The 17536-nt window shown below is 43.0% G+C and overlaps 1 protein-coding gene across 6 annotated transcripts; it reads left to right on the forward strand.

Annotated features, from left to right (window-relative positions):
• The first annotated feature begins 5668 nt into the window (after positions 1–5668).
• On the forward strand, positions 5669–16362 carry FANCE (FA complementation group E). Of its 6 annotated transcripts, XM_048497207.1 has the most exons (12): positions 5669–6121; positions 6746–6880; positions 7809–8042; positions 9070–9742; positions 10435–10479; positions 10731–10790; positions 11063–11206; positions 12220–12343; positions 13093–13168; positions 13859–13925; positions 14302–14427; positions 16091–16362. In XM_048497207.1, exons 3-12 carry the CDS (start codon positions 7819–7821, stop codon positions 16205–16207), a joined length of 1656 nt encoding a protein of 551 aa, XP_048353164.1. In that variant the 5' UTR covers positions 5669–6121; positions 6746–6880; positions 7809–7818; the 3' UTR covers positions 16208–16362. The 6 variants fall into 6 exon arrangements, with proteins under 6 accessions (XP_048353164.1, XP_048353162.1, XP_048353163.1 ...); XM_048497205.1 differs by lacking the exon at positions 6746–6880; XM_048497206.1 differs by lacking the exon at positions 6746–6880 and having other exon boundaries at positions 5669–6020.
• Positions 16363–17536: the final 1174 nt, after the last annotated feature.

Genomic DNA, 17536 nt, shown 5'->3' on the forward strand with positions numbered 1-17536 from the left:
ACGTGTTCTAATTGGATTGAAAGTGATTTAAAAAGTGCAAACTTCAATTTGCATTCATCACCAGTGCAGTAAACAGGGCTGAAAGTATGTGGAAAGCCTGACTTCGTTGGTAGAATTATCTGGATGAGGTGGTGGTTCTCATTTTAAAGACAGCAGATTGCTTAAATAAATGTTAGGTTTTTACACTGGTTCCATAGTTTATTCTGACACTGTTTACCTTCTCTTTAACCCCTGACCTAAGAAGATGGCAAAGGATCTTACCTTTTAAGAGGGATGCTTCCTAAATCCATGAATATTCTGCCCTACTGGGCCCAGTTAGGCCAGCCTGCAGAATCTGGGTGACAGCAGGACACTTCTGATGGCCTAGCTGGGAGTGATGGGCCATCTCTGATAGAGAGGGTGGGGCCAGCCCCAGCTGCTGTGGCCCTCAAAGGCTGATAGTGGACCAGTTGAGGGAGGCCAGGTCAGAGCCCATTATGATTGGAACACTTACCTCGGGGCTCTTCACTGCACAGTGGGCTCTCCTTGTGTTTCTCTGTTCATGCACGAGGAGACACTCACTACAAAGGTTGTCTGCTGAACTCTCATGGGGTTTGCTTTTCCTGATTCTCCTAACTGTCCATTAACTTGGTCTTAAAGGCCCAGTCGTCTTAAGATTGCTGGCTTTGTAAAATCCTTTAAATTACTGTTATATTGATATTGCTGTTATGGCAATATTCTAGCCCTTTCCAAAGAATAATCTCTTTGCCCCCCTCCCCACCACTCTTGAAAGAGGTCAAGCAATTCCCTGGACCACATGCTGCTGAAGAAGTACCACATGTCCTAGAGCTGATATTCTCTTCCCCTCCCTTACACATACATGCTGTTGCTGCCGCAGGAGAGGCTTGTTATTCAGTATTCCTGTATTAGATCTATCATTATTGTGATAGAGCTAGTATTGTACAAATGCTTGAAGTTGACAAGAAGTTTAAAAAATGCTCCCTGCCACTCCTGTAGTGCAGGGCAGGGAGGATTCACACCATCCCTGGAAAAGTTGGGGCTGAGTGCATGGGAACATTGGGTGTATGGAGGGACCAAGCACCCTGTTATTATACTGAGATATCACTATATTGATATGAGAATTAGGGTGGTATGTTTTGGCTAAGCCCAAGTGGTTGAGCTTCTTTTCTTTGACTTCCACTTGCTGGCTACCAAAAGATGCCAGCTGGATGAGTAGGAAACAGGAAGGAGTCGGCAGGATGGAAGGAGGGGGGCAAAGGGGAAGGTATGGCTGGCAGTGCGAGGGAGTGGGAAGGGAGAAGCTAGACAGGCTGGCCATTAGCAGAGCGAAGATGTCCAGGGCAAAGCTGAGCCCACTGGCAAATTTGCCCCACTCTGGTGGTGAAGCAAATGAAAGTTGTGCTAGAAGTGGTGTCACCTGCCATGGAGAGAATGGAAAGTAAAAGTGGGGCTCAAGGAAATATGTCCATACAAGAAATCTTGCCATGATGGACATTCACCCCTGCAGCAGGGCAGACACCCTGAGAATAATCAGCCCAGAGTGCTGCAGAGATTGGGAAAGGCTGCAAGCTGTCCACAACAAGAAGAATGGGTATTAGAGCTTAGTAGCAACCACTTCTGTTTTTCAGAGACTACCTGTCATGTCCCTAAAGACACCCTTGCTATTTTCTTTGCTCAGGTAGAACGGGCTTCGCTGTTTTTGAATAGAATTCCTTGGAATGGCACTTTAGTTAGAACTTGTCCCTTTAAGAAGCCCTCTAGAGGCAAGAGCACTACAGCATTTTTACTAGCTAGCAGTCCCTTTGTTTCATTTTTTTTTCAGTCTCACGTGCCAGTGGAAGCCTGAAGACAGCAATATCTCAGACATATAAGATGTCAGAGACCCATAGCATTTCGAGGAATTAAGTTCCAACAAATTGCAGGAAAACAAGAGTCCAGAGAGAGGACACCAGGGAGGACTCAGAAGCACAAGCAGAGTAGACTTTCTTAGAAACAGTTAAGAGAGAATCAAGCTCCTCAAATGGTTTCAATCTCCAGTTGTTTCCAGCAATGCAAGTATTCCTTATTAGTCTTTCTTATTAGACCTCATGGGAAGAGTTAGAGTCCTAAATTTTCAATACCATTAAACCTTTCTTTGCACTATTGCTCATTTGTCTATGGGTCTTACATTCTGTTATGGCTAAGTGCAAGGGCACCTGTTATTAGTTGCTTGAAGAACAAGTTTATTTAGTTCTGAGTGAAAACCAGTCATGAAGCCATTTGCTAGCCATTCAGTTGAGCAGGTAATTATTAAAGGAATGTTAAACTTTACTCTTGCTCTTTGGTGTGTTATTTATTTAATGATGACATTAATACCCCGCCTCATACTTGTGTCTCTAGTTGACTTACACGGGTTAAAAACAAAAAACCCCAATAAAACAAATATAACAATGAAAACAGCAATAAAAATAATATTAAATAACCCTCACGCACCAGACCAGGAGCTGCACCGAGGGTTTCCAGGGAGGTAAACCAAATGCCTGGGTGAAGAGGAAGGTCTTTGTCATGAGTCTAAACCCATAAAGGATAGGAGCTGTGAATCTCCCAGGGGGAGACTATCCCAGACCCTGGCGGCAATCGTGGAAGAAGTCCTCCTGAGTGACTCTGCCCTTCAGTATGGGGAGGTACCACCACCAGGAATACATTCCCCACACCCACCCCGATGATCTCAGTGCCCAGGCAGGTACAAACAGGCACAGGTGCTCTTTCAAGTAAGTATATCTAATAATATACTATCCAATCAAAACACATCTAGGGCTTAGAACTGCCAGTTGGTAGTAAATCTAAGTGGTAAACATTTTGTGTCAAACAGGAGTATGTTTATGGTGGCCAGCTCTCCTTACAACTACACCAGCAGTACCAGCAGGTTTTTCATGTATATATTTGTTGCCCAGGAATACCAATTTTCAATATATAAAGATTGGCATCTGAAACAATGTTTCTTCTGTGTGCAATGCAAACAAGCCATGTTTATTCATCTTAAGCAAGATGGTGTTTTCCCTGTTCCCATCTTATCCTTATCCATCTTATCTCCACTGAAATGAAGCTGAAGGGGGAGGGGAGGGAGCCGGCATCTGGACCTGGCCCACCCACCCTAGCGGAGGGAGGGGTGGGGTGGCATGCAAGGGAAGGGGAGGGAGTGAGGGGTGGCATGCAAGGGAGGGGAGGGGCTGAGCTAAGCTGAGCCAAGAAATAGTGTGCTAGGCTTTGCCAAGAAATAGTGACTAGTGTGAGGTCATGCGTATGAGTCTGGAGCTCCTTGATCTTGTCACCTCTACACCACATCATCTCTTCAGAGGGATAATCTTCTGATCTGGTTAGTATTATGTGATTACATAAACACTGAGAATAAACAGGATGTTGTCACAAGGATTATTAAGATTACATTTTCAGCCCCTTTCTTATTAACCCCTGCCACTGAATTTCCCTTGATGTTATCATACTCTGGGCCAATGAGTATTTTGCTATCTATCACAACCTTAAAAACTGTTTCCAGTTCAGAACTCATCAGTGTAAATGGAAATTAAGGTATTTTTTCACCTGGTTCACATTTCACACTGAATTTAATTTACTGTCTTGCCACCCGTTCAGCCATGTTTGGACAGATCCTTTCTTCATGATCTATTTGGATTTTTACTTGATGAATTTGGTGTCATCTGCCCATATCATAATTTACTCTGTCTGCATATCATTTATGAATAAATTATTGCATGATTTCTATGTTTAATAATACTTCCCAGCAGCTTGGTTCGTGCAGAAGCTAATGACATTTTCTGATGGTGATAGAGACATTTTTATTCTACTCTTAGCCCATAGAAATCACATGAAACTGCCTTCATCAGATCACTGGTCCAACAGTGGGTCAATATTGTCTACTCTAGTCAAATTGAGAGTGGCTTTCCAGGGTCTAAGGCAGAGGTCTTCCTACTTGAATCTTTTTACTGGAGAGCCTGGGAATTAAACCTGGTGCCTTCTTGAGAATCAGCATGGAGTAGCTGTTAGGAGCAGGTAGACTTTAAACTGGAGAACTGGGCTTGAGTTCCCACTCCTGAGCAGTGGTCTCTAATCTGTTAAATCAGGTGTGTTCTCCACTCTTACACATGAAGTCTGTTGAGTGACCTTAGGCTCATCACAGTGCTCTCAGAACTTTCTCAGATCCATTTACCTCATGGGCAGCACAATCCAGAGGCACCTCAGGCTTATGCCAGCAGATTTGCCCATCCCAGGCCATTTACCCTGATGGAGCAACAAATCCACCAGCACCTGGTTGCTGCAGGTCCCTGGGATGCCTGGCCACACATCCAGCTGTCTGTTGGCAATCACGTGTTGCCTGATCTGCGCCAGGATGGTGTTCCCAGGGGCAGAGCCCACCTTAGTTGGCTTCCATTGCCCATTCATCTTGTTAGCATCTCTTAGAATTAGTTGCTCAGGTACCCTCCCCCTCCTCTCTACCAACAAAATAGTTTTGATAAGATATGTATCATATCTTCCACAGTGAAGACTGTCACAAAGAATCAGCTTCCACATAATTTTGGTATCCCTATTATCCAGTCATACTTCATTGTCAGCTATCCAGCTATGACTGTGGGTGATGCCATGCTTGTACAAGTCAGATGTTACAATCTGTCTCAATATTCTTAGCAATGTGCTCCTGAAATTATTTTTTCACTTGCCTGTCAACTTGCAGTTGTTTTGAGTGGAGCTCAGTTCAGGTGAGCACTGAATCATGAAAACTTACACTGCAATAAAATGTGTGAGTAAGGTTCCACTGAACTCTGGCCTGAATTTGCAGCCTACGGAGCGACCCAACGAGAGTTATTCTCCCCAAACAACATCCCTCCACAGATTTTTAATCCAGGGTTAACAGTATCACAGGTTTCTACCGCAGTAAGCCCTTGAACAGTGCACTCCTAAGAATACTTTTCTAGGAGTTCTATTGAGCAGACTGGCTGCGACTACTTTCCAAATCTGTTAATTCAATAGGAATTGAATTACGTAGAAGGCTTTCCAAATCTGTTAATTCAAAAGATAGTATATAAACATTTTCTTTCCCACATCCATCTTGGCTTCGACAGCCTCTAATATTCACTCACTCACACACACAGAGTGCACCATGCCTCTTAGAGACCATCTGCCCCCTCCCATCATTTTGTCTCTTAAAAGTTTGTCAAACCTTTCTCGCAAGCGCTCTGCTCCTGCGGATCTGCAACATTTCATCACTCTTAAGGGGCGTGCCTCGGTGCTCCTATCAAGATTTCCGGGGAATTCTGCTGAAAAGGTGTGCGACCACGTTTTACTGATATCGCATCCTTCCTCGCTGTTATCGAATTACATCCTGCATCTTCAGCTCGCTTCAGAACAGTCCGCCTCCTAGACCTCCCTGTCTCATAGCATCTCGAGGCGTGGATCGATCCTAAGCAACTTGGTTGAAAACAGCCTTTCCTTAGACTAAAGTAATGCGCTTAAGATATTGTTATGAGATTATCGGCTTCGCTCTCAACTGTTTTCAACCTCCTGTAATTTGCTCCCCTAGCAGTCTTAGCCTAAGGCCCGTTCCAAAAGAGTCACACGAGCGGCGGTGTACGGCCGGTGCCACCACGCCCCGCAACCGCGCCGCTCCCGTTTTACCTCCTGCCCGCTCCCGTTGCAGAGTGGAGCCCAGGGGACCCTCCCCCGTGGCCATAGCAACGCCTCTGGGGTCGGAGGCCAGGAGGCGTGTCCGCTGTCCTCCACGGAGCGACGGGAGCCGGCAGGAGGTAAAACGAGATCGGAAGCGGCGCGGGGAAAACGCTCGGCACCAGCGTTTTCAAAAAGACTCGTTCAATGAAAGCCCAAGACACAGGCGTTTTTACTGGTGGCAGCCATTTTGGAAAAATCGGGGGTCTGCATTAAAAAAAAATAGTGGGGGAGAGTCCTCAGGGTCTACGGTGCTGACTGCAGTTTAAACTTCTGTGATGGATGAAGGGATTCCAGATATACAGGTGGTTTTATCTGCATTTTAACATCAGGACGTTTTTTCTGTAGCTGAAGCACACTGCTTCTACTTCCACTGAACAATGCAGAACTGCATTTTGATCTTTTGGTGAGACAAAGACTTATTCTTGCTTATTGGCTCTCAGTTCTTGCCTTCTTTTTTGTGGTTCTGGCACCTTGCCTACTTACCTATTTCTGGATTTTTCTTCTCCTATTCTGGACCCTGTCCTCAGTCCTATTTTGTCTCTGGATTCTTTTGAACTCTGCTTGAAAGGGTCTCATTCCTTTCAAACTGTAATGGCATGAATAAACAGAATAGTAAGGGAAAAGATCCTATCAAATCCAAAATTCTCCAGCTACCACTGGAATCAGCACATTGCAGAATATCAGAGGTACTGTGAAGGAACGGCATTTCAGACCCCTTCCTTGTCCCTTCCAGTTGGACTCCTGGGAGGTTGGAAGAATCCTGCAGTGGCCCAAGTCTCTGCTTGGTGATGCACCCCCTTCCCCTCACCCCCTAAGGGTGCTAGTTATAACTTGGATAAACACTGATTGCTATCAGTGACTTTTAGGAGCCTCTCCTAGGTGGAATCATATATCTCACACTCCACAGTTGTGTTGCCATTTAGAGGCCCTGCTTAGTGACTGTGCATCCTGCTACCCTTCTGCAAGTAGATTTTTTGAAATCCTGCTTTTGCTGTCTTTTGTGATCATACAATAAAACATTCAACAGGTCTGGGAATTTTTTGATGTCTTCCTTCAGCACTACCCTGTTCCAAGTAGGGATATCCCAACTTTGTACTTAAGAGCTATTGTACTCCAGGGATGGAGAGCTTCTCTGCTGCTGCTCCCCAGCATCACACTTCAGGTTTGTTGAGCTTCAGAGATCAGACAGAGAACTCAAAATATAAGGAAGTTAAATAAATGAATACAAGAATACATGTTCTATTCATTCTTTTGGGGTTAGCAAGGGAACAAAGAAAATGCGAAAACCTGAAGGCATCTTTCCCTTCTCTATGTGCTTCCTAAATAATGTTTGCTTTGGGACAATTACTATTTACTTGAAGTTGTAGTATGAGCTCATCATTACCTTCAGTCTCCAGGTTGGGACTTGGCAAGATAGAGTCCCTTGGTAAAAGCTTAGTCACATCTGAAGAGCTACTTGAAATGGAAGAACACTCCCCCACCCTTGTGGGATGGCTTTCCTGTGCCAAAAGAAGAGATTTTCTTCTATCATTTTAGTCTTCCCAGCTTCAATTGAATCTGAGAGTCCAATCTGTGTTAGTTGCCCTGAGCCAGCTTTGGCCAGGGAGGGTAGGATATTAAATCTAATAAAAATTAAAATAAAATAGACCATCTATGGCACCTGAAATTTTAAACCACAGCATTTGGAAATGTTTTAATTTCCTTAATATTTCAGTCAACCCTGATATTTCTGGGAGAAGTTTTTCAGCTACTACTGAACATTTGACAAAGAACAAGTATGTGGGAAAAGACCATGACATTGGGGCTTTATTTGTTGGAGCTAGGATTTTGTGTTGGAAGTTGTTTTCAGTATCTGTATTCATCTGTGGAATACATAAGAAAGTGATTTTGAGCACGTGCAAAGTACATTTTTGCATCCCTAATGAAACATGGCCACTATCTGGGAACAAGCCATGATTCTCTTTGGAATCCTGGGTGACTAGGGCAGGTAACAAAGATGCTTCTCTTGAGGCATTTTCAGGTATATTCTAACCCTACAGTCAAATTATTTTATATTCTTTACTTTATTTCCATTTGAACTTGACCAACAGTGCTGACAACATGGATGATCCTTCAGTGCCTTGGTTGCAGCGATTTGATAAGTCTTCCCGTCTTCTGCTCTGCACATTGATGTCTGGGTCTGAAGGTGCCTTGTCTGCCCTCCAAACCCTTCAGCGGTCCCAATCTGGGAAAGATCCAAGGCAGGGCTTTGATTGGCAGGACTTCACAGAGAAGCTGTGTTCTTTAGAGCCTGTGCTCCAAGGACCTGAGAAGACCCTCAGCTTGTGAGTTGCTCAGTTCCCATTCAAACAGCTTTAGATAGTGTTTCCTTCATATGCTGGTATTATTTGGTTCTTAAGAATGTGATTCTGCAATGCAACATATGTGCCAGTGAAATTATAGGAATTTATGGGGAAATGTTGTCATTGAGATATGTGTTCCTTCCCTGTTCATTTGAGCAGACTATAGGTACTGTGAAAGATGGCATAGTTTTTGTGTAAATATTTCTGACTACTTAACTGAGAATAAGTATCCTTTCTGGAAATCAGGAAGTTGTAACCTGAATGCAGTTTCATACATTCTATGCATTCATACATGTCTGTAACCTGGCCTGAAAAGACACCTCAGGACCTGAACTAGGGGTGCTGACTGGCCTGGAGAAACATGTTCTCTCCCTATAATAGATGTTTGAAGTGTGAAAATGAAAGCTTTTCATGGCTTTGAGATATATAGTATCACCCTGTTAATCCTCTGTTAAAGGGTTAAGACATTTTTCTCCAGGATTGTTGGTAACTTTAGTCAGACTCTATCTTTTTGTGCTGTTTGTGCAGTTATGAGACCTTAGATGACAAAAACACATTATGGAAAACACAGGATGTCCCTGCACGTAGAAGGCTTTCGGTTCAGTCCCTAGCATTTCCTGTTGGAAGGGGTTGCAGAGCAGGGAAAGATCTCTGCTTGAGACCTTGGAGAGCCGCTGCCAGTGATAACTCTGGGGTAGATGGTTCAGTATCATGTGTTTATATAAAAACTAGTGTAGTGATATCATCATGAGGTGGATCTTCTACTTACCCAGCTAATGATGTGTGTGAGGGGAAACACACCATCAGAACCTAAATTGCTACATGTCATAGAAAGGGGACCGGCTGACATAAAAACACTACTTCAGGCAGTGATTCCTATAGTATGTAGTTTTGAGGTGTGTTACAAGTTACATTACGGGTTGTTCATTATGTTGTAGAGTCAGCCCTTTATCTTGGTAGAACTAAGCAGACTTACTCTTGTGTTTCTTCTTCCATATGAACGTTTCAGAAAACCAGTCTTGCTGCTGCTTCCAGTCTTGTGCCAAAGAAATCTCTTTTCCCTGCTGCTTATGGTAAAGTCTACAGTGCCAAAAGACTTACTCGTCCGTCTGCTTGAGACCGCCAAGCAGGAACCCAGTTCAGACCTCTGGGTGCAGAGACTGAAGGATTTACTACAAATGGAGGTGCAGGAGAAGAGCTTCTCAACTTCAGTCCTACTAACAGATGCTTGCCGGCAGCAACTGAAAGATCTGTGTCAGAAGGTTATGGCCCCTCGTAGCAACAGCCTTGGTTTAGGAAGAAAATTAAGCTGGTATGTTAAACCGACAGATCTCGGCTTAGCTGTGGACGAAATTGCCCCAGCTTCTGCATCTCAGATTAGGAAAAACAAGAAAATAAGCAAGGAACCCATAAGCCCTGAAGATGAGAGGCAGAGCAAGAGGGCCCGGATGGAAGTTGATGAATTGGATTTAGAACATTTTGAGCCACATGATGTACTGCAAAGGGCTGGGGCAGCTGGAACAGGAAATGAACTCACAGTGAAGTCTTCTGGAAATGAAGATGCTCCCACTCAAATCGACAACATGTATCAAAGTTCTCAAAAGGAGGAAACAGTAGAAATGAGAGGGGCTCATCAATGTTCCCAAATGAATACTACAGCAGAGGTCCCTGATCACATCAAGGTAATAACAGACTTTTAGATTCTCTGAATTCCTTCTTTTCTTAGTGAATTGGCAGCATAAGTACAGTGGGCCCAAAAGGTTTCCTATACTGGAGTCCTTTGATATAAATAATCCACTGGAGCATCTGCAAGATAGAAGTTTTAGGGAAATGATAGGAAGAGCAGGCCCTGTGCTTTAGTTTGGCTTTGAAATACGTAGCAGGGTTGAAAAAAAGATTTCACATTTTAGGTGATGACACACCTGAGATCTTTCTAGCAGTGTGAGACATAAGGTGTCCAAAATGTTGGGAGTTGGAGGAGGAGGTATAAAATATCATAATGTTTCATGGGCAAATCCCAAACCAGTAGTGTATCTTGAGTCAAACTATCACAACCATCACTAGCTCAGCCTTTATCCATGGATAGGGAACCATCAATAGGTTTGTTTGGCATCTGTATGGCTTGCTAGGATTAGATTCATTTATTTAGGTGAATTCTGCGAGGGCCAAGAGGAGTCCTTTCTATTGAGGTTTTAATCTGCCTCTTCCTATGGGGGAAACTTAACCATAGGCCGACTTGGTGTCAATTTGAAATAGTGGAAGACTTGTTTATTTTTTACAGGCTGTTTTTCTTCAGACTGCTTATTGCAAAGCGGTTTGAGGATTATAGCTCTGACCTCATTTAACTGTTCTCCCTTAACTTCTTGTCTTTAAGGAACATGTCCAAACACTTAAGGAACTTTTGGCGATGCAGTGCGAGGTAAGTATTTATTATTGCTTTTCTACTGTAAAGAGATGCCCTGACACTTTTAATTGTTAACCTTCTTAAAGGTAGTTCAGCTTTTTTGAAATAGTCAGATTTCTGCTCTGCCCTTAGAAGCACTCAAACTACGGTAGTTAATATTTTAAATGGCAAAAAACTGCCATTAAAATGTCTTTACTCTTGGTCAATTTTGTGATTACCTCTTAAACTCCATGAAACCACTGAACTTTTCTGATCCCCTCCTTTAGCATTCTGATGGGACAGTTCCTGATGCACTTCAAGTTCTGAATGAATGTACCCCAAGCCAGGTTAGTGGAATGAAAAGCCTTTGCTTGCATGTAGGAAATTTACAACCCAATCTGTACATGTTTACTGGAAAGTAAGTCTTACCAAATTTGGTGGGGCTTACTTCTAAAAATGTATGCACATTCCCAGACCTTGTGGCCTTAATTAATTTAATCTAGGCCTAATCCCCATTTCTATCTGGTTTGGTAATTGTAAGGGGGGGGGGGGAGGTAGTGGCGATGTTGGAAAGTGGATCACTTTTGGAAAGGCACATGTCTTATTTTCTTTCCTTTAGCTAGAAGGTCTCTGCTCATTACTGCAACTCTCAGAATGCCCAGAGAATGAGCTTCTGCAGTTCTGTACATGGTTGGTGGCGCTGTCACCTGATCTTAGCTATACTTATGCAACAGTACTTGCTGGAAAGCTCTTTCTGCCTCGGGTACGTATGAAACATCTGAACCTTACCAGTAAAAAATAAACATCCTCCACTGTAGCGAAAACCTTTTGAGGTTTGATGTTGGTATAGTGTTACCTTAGGAGTGCAAAACTTTCTCCAGTTGTTTCTATGATGAAGGCTTCCAGGGTTACCACCTTAAAAGAGAGTGTCTTTTTTAAAAATCTCCTGAATAAGGATCAGGAATCCTCCCCTCATATTACCCCTGTTCCTTTTCTTCTGATTACAACTTTCCATGGGTGTTTTTCATTTTTAAAACAGCTGTTGGGACACTATTACATGCATTTTTCATATAACAAGAAATAGTTGATATAGCATAGTGGGTACAGTTCCAAACTGGAATTCAGATCCTCACTGTGCCATGGAACCCTCTGAGTGATTTTGGACAGTGATTTTGATTTTTGTTCCTTCACTGCTTTAATTTGCCCCTTTATCTTTGTCACAAAACTGCCCTGCCTTCCCCGGAACCCCAGAGCCATGTAAATAATTTCAGCCAGAAGTGAGGACTGGTGGCTGTTACTGGGCTGACCAGAGTCCCCCATGTGGCACGTACTTTGCTCTGCCTTCCTTTTGCTAGTGGATGAGTCACTCAATTTGGAGGAAGACTGCAAACATTTCTGAACAAAAGGGTAGAAAAGTTGCCTAAATTGACTGATATTTATAATGATAGCATGGCAATGGTAGCAGGGGATAGGTAGTTATTGAGCTTAAAACAGGAATAAAACATCACTCAGATCTATCAATTAATTATACTGGCAAGGCTTGTCAATTTCTACCCTTAAGTATCCTACCATAATATCAGTGCATGAACTGTTGAATTTTTCTTGTGACTGTTTCCACAATTCTATCTTTACAAAATAAAAACAGCTTTTCATATATTTTTAAGATGATCAAAAGTTCGTTTTTAGCAATCTGTGCTTAGATCATAGGATTTGGTATGCAAGATTCCTGACGGTGTATCACACAATATTCTCTTCCTGCTGTTTTATGGCCTACAGGTCCTCAGGCTGAGCCAGCCAGCCTCATGGCCTCTCACAATGGCCCTTATGATGTTCTGCTCAAAGTATGCTCGCCCCGTCTGCTGCACCTTGATTCCTTCAATTATGCAGGCTCCAGGGAAAGGTAAGTGCTTTAGCTTTTCTAATACACTTCAGTCTCTTGTATGTTATCATTTATCACTTTAAGCTATAATAGTCACACAATATGCCAAAGGGGGAAAGTCAATCAACCAAACTCTGTGGAAGCGACCACATAATTTCTCTGAATTATTGTTTCTAGTACAACAACAACAGCACCCTTTTTTGGCATATAAATAAATTAATGAAAAATAAAAATAGAAATAAACAGAACTACTTGCGTGGGTCAATGTAGGTAGGGAAAAAGAAAATGTTAAAACAATTTACACTGATTATCCATAAAATTAATCAGGAGCGACTTTAGTGTTTCGGATCTTCAACACCTTTCCTAGAAATGCGGCAACGTCTGTAGTAATCTGGACGTTCTTATCACAGAGTAAGTATTTCACTTTCCCTTTGTCAGAAGTCTGTAGAGCTTGATTTAGATGAGGTTTTATGAACTTGTCTCTTTGGAACATATAAAAGCTGCAGTGTAGCATAACATGCTCGATGGTCTCTATGTGCCACTGCAAACATGATCAAAGCCACTCATTGTACAGAATATTTTCAAGTCTTCCCTTGTAGGTGGCCAATGGAAGAATATTAGATCTGGCTTGCATAAAAACTCACCGGGTATGTGGGGAAATAAATATGCTGGAAGGCGCCCTTGTTGTGAAAAAAGGTTGAATTCCATTGAGTTTTGTATGTCCTTGTATTGAATGCAAATTTGATATTTCTTGTTTTTGCTTTTTGGAGGCTCTGAGCAAATGAAACTTGTGTGCAAGATAATTCAGGAGTGCTTGGAACCTGAATATGTGAGATTGGTATTCAGGTAAATAATTATGTATGAAATTAAACGTAATGTAAAAATTGTATAAAACTATATTTGGCCAACCATCTTGAACAGATTTGATAGCCTTGCAGCTTAACTGGTGCCAGGCTATTTTGGAATCTCAGTTGCTTCTGACATTCTGGAAGAAGCTTTCTATGACTCCTTATAAATGTAAAATACAGCCTGAGTCATAACCTCTTCCAAGTAATTTCTTTTGGTTATATTTTGTCTTTATTGTTACCTTTATGCTTTTGTTCCTATATGAGAACTCTGTAATAAATGAACAAATAATTTTCATATCTATTTTTCTTTACCTTTTATGTCAAAACAGTGTATTAAAAATGTACACTTCTTGAAACTGAGAACACCATCTAAAGGAGGGCGGGGAGTAAATCCCCTCCAGGAAGCGGCACATTCCCCAGGGCACTTGCCTTGGCAGAGGGTAGCTGAGCGCAGCTGCGGCCAGGTGCCCAGCTTGTAGATGGGGCTTGTGAGTCTGTGTACTTTGTCTTTCTTTGAAATGTTGTGGTGTTAATGTTTCTTGCATCTTCTGTAGCCATTTGGGACATTGAAGCTCTTTTAGTATTGGTATTCGTAAATCATGTAGATGTGGAGTAGAAGTCTGTCCCTAACATAATTTTGATCCTCTCTCCCCCATTTTTTCCTGCTGCCTGCTGTCGAACTCCACAGCCAGACTGTAGAAATGCCATGGTCAGAAGATCTCCTCACAGTTGTTCATTCATTGCTGGAAAGACAGGTGGGTATATCTGTGCAAGTCTTCCATTACTTTATTAATCAATGGAATATACTAGTTGGATGGATAGCCATTGACAGTCAATCTTGTTCTCCCAAAACTTGTGTGTTATCAGTTCTAGTGACAGCACATTTTGCCTCTTCCTTTGATAGCACAATCAGAGCCTTGCTGAAGGTATAATGCATTAAGACAACCATCTTAATAAAGCAGCACAAAATCAATTATAGTCTGCATTGTGGTCTCCCTCCTGTGTCCAGTGAGACTTCTGGCTGGGTACCATTTTCTTGACCTGGTGCTGTTTCGACTATTTGCCCAATTTAGCTTTCACTATTTGAGCAACTGGAACTTCCTGATCTCTTTTATTTATTTCTCTTGTCAGGTGGAGTTGCCTGCTGAGCTCTTCAACTTGTTGGTCTCAAATGTTTGCCAGATAGCTCAAGAGTTGGCCAAGTCAATGCAATATGCAAAGCTGGTTCTTGCTCTGTTGTCCAAATACCAAAGCAGTGTGAGTAATTGTAACTGTGCCTTTTAAGGGGGGTGGGTGGGTAACAATTCATTGGTGACCCCCTTCTCACAAACACTGCCACTCACCATATCCTTTGTCCCAAAGGTTCAAGAATAGAAGTAGGTCAGGCAGCCACAGTTCGCCACCTGTCTTGTCTCTTTTAAATACATAAGGAGCCTTGACACATTCATACACCAGGTCTCCTCTGTCATTTCCAAAAACACCACCAGGCAGGGCAGCCCCATCTCCTTTATTAACCACCCCTCACTCAAGATACCTCACAGTGCAATTGAGGTTGGGACTCAAACACTGCTTCACTCATACACTGCCACCATTTATTCATATCCTAACATATATATAAGCTGAGATCTTATAGGTTTATGTGTCTGTGTGACTGTCTTTCCCTCTGCACTCATTTAGTCAGCTGGGTTAGTTAACCATAAACAAGGAGTTCACTCTTACTGACATTACAAACAGTTTTTAAGTGGTTGTGGTGGGTTTTCCAGGCTGTGTGGCCGTGGTCTGGTGGATCTTGTTCCTAACGTTTCGCCTGCATCTGTGGCTGGCATCTTCAGAGGTGTAACAGACTTCCTTCTGGGATACACCTCTGAAGATGCCAGCCACAGATGCAGGCGAAACGTTAGGAACAAGATCCACCAAACCACGGCCACACAGCCCGGGAAACCCACCAGAACCAGTTGAATCCAGCCATGAAAGCCTTTGACAATACATAGTTTTGAAGTGATTCATAAAGAAATATACAATTTTTCTTATTGCTTGAACTTTTGAACTATAACTCTGTTCCAAGCACGTTTGCCACATTATGACTCCCTCTCTCATTTCTACACTGCTGTGAATCTTATTTTCAGCTACTTTTAACTGAACTAATGGCCCCAACTGCCAGCCCTTCTCCCAGCATTACGTCAGCTCTTCCAGACTGCTTGCAGAGATAGGCAGAACTGGAGCTGTCCATCACACCCTTGTATCCCTCCATGGAACCATTCTATCTCATTGGCCTGTTTCAACACTTATAACATGCTATGGTGTTCCCTTCATTTATCACATTGTGAGTAGGTGGAATTATTTTTAAATTGAGGCCCTAATTACCATTGAAAGCACTACGCATTCTCAGTGCCTGTTAATATCTAAGACATGATGCAGGTGCTTCCCAGCTCTGAATATGAAACCGTGACATTCTTAGGCGCATTTGTCATATTATCATAGTGCTGTGTGTCTGTGCCTTCGTGTTGTGTCCCCACTCCACTTTACTGAATATTAAAGCTGACTCGCCAGCTTTGCTGGAGAGATCAGTAAGGTAGAACTGGCCCACATAGGTTGATGATATCAGGTATAGTGATTTTTTTTTACTTGATCAGTTGATATATTCTTTCTTTTATTTTTAAATATAAAAAGTATAATTTAATATGCTTCTTAACAACAACCCACTTTCCCAAAAGTGCATCAGAACTGACAAAATAGCTCCATGCATGAGAAGACAAAATGTAATAATGTGTTTATAGTTCAATTTAAAAAAACCAAAACAGGCTTTGACTGTCAGGTTTTGTATACACTGTAGCACTGAAACAAGCTTAGATAACAGTGAGAAAGAATTGTGGTTGGCCAAGAAGGAGTTAAATAGCTTATGTTTTTTTTTCCTTTTTAGATTACGTTGGTACATCAGTATCGTTTATCTGGTGTTCTGGACCTTAATGAAACAATCTTAAAGAAATCTCTCCAAACTGCACTAAAACGAGTGTCTTCTAGACAAGAAACGTCTTGAATACCTTTCTTATGTGGGAAATACCAGAAGACAGGCTTCTTCTTTAGTGCTGCTCACCGGGAGACACAAACACTTTCTGAGGTGGAGGAATCAAATGTGACTTGCCTCATGAGCTTGTATGCCCTAATAAAACCAGATGTCAATATTTGATTGGACTGCTATAATCTAGGGTGTATTTTTAAACATAATTTTATTTTTATTTTGGACTCATCTTCCTCAGAGGTGCGCTGAAATGATGGGTATTCATTCAAAGGCAGATTGATCTAACATCAACTGATTGTGGAAAAAGGGTCAGGACAGCCCACTGATGTAGATTAAGGTGAAAGTGTGACTGGGTCAAGTCACCCAGAAGAGCAGTTTGGATTTATACCCCACCTTTCTCTCCTGTAAGAAGATTCAAGGAGACTTACAAACTCCTTTCTCTTCCTCTCCCCACATCAGACACCTTGTGAGGTAGGTGGGGCTCAGAGAGTTTCGAAGAACTGTGACTAACCCAGGGTCACCCAGCCAGAGACATAGCTTTGTAAAATGGCATATGGCGCTTACCTTGGGTGCCCCCCCTCCGAATTTGGGGCAGGGGCACAGTTGAATGCCAGACAGCAGGACTTGCCCTGCACCCAAACTCCACGTGAAGTTCAGGAGCGATAGAGGCTATTTGATGCTTGTTTCAGCTTGCTTGGGTCCATCTTGAGAGCTCAATCCAAGCCTCGCTGAAGCCAGCGTCAAATGGAGCACCGAGGTTGACTGACTCCAGCTTTATACTGATGGATCCATCCCCCAAGATCTATGGAGCTTGGGGGTGGAGCCAACAGTATAAAGCTGGAGCCAGTCCATCTCGGTGCTCAGTTTGATGCTGGCCTCAGGCAGGATTGGATTGAGCTGTAAACTGCAGGCTTTGAGGCTGCAGTTTAAAGCTGGACCCGGCTGAGTTGAGGCCAGCACCAAATTATCCTGCGCTGCTCCCAAGCTCCATGTGGAGTTCAGGAGTGAGATGAACCCCACTGGCCGGTGATTCTGCCCCCAAACTCCACATAAAGTTTGGGGGCAGGGTGAGTCTCACTGGCCCCACTGACTGGTGTTCAACTGTGCCCCTACCCTGAACTCCACAGGGAGTTTGGGGGCAGTGATCACTTTCTGATGGGGGGGCGTGGGGGTGCAGCCCTGCAATGTGTCCTCAGGAAGTGGCATCTGGGGCTCTAGCTCCCCCACCCGCCCCTCACTACTACACCACTGCACCCAGCAGGCTTCATGGGGAGAAGCGGAGAAACAAATCCAGTTCACCAGATAAGAGTCCGCTGCTCATGAGGAGGAAATTAAACTCAGTTCCCC

Source organism: Sphaerodactylus townsendi, linkage group LG05 (assembly GCF_021028975.2).
Source record: "Sphaerodactylus townsendi isolate TG3544 linkage group LG05, MPM_Stown_v2.3, whole genome shotgun sequence".
Lineage (NCBI taxonomy): Eukaryota > Metazoa > Chordata > Lepidosauria > Squamata > Sphaerodactylidae > Sphaerodactylus > Sphaerodactylus townsendi.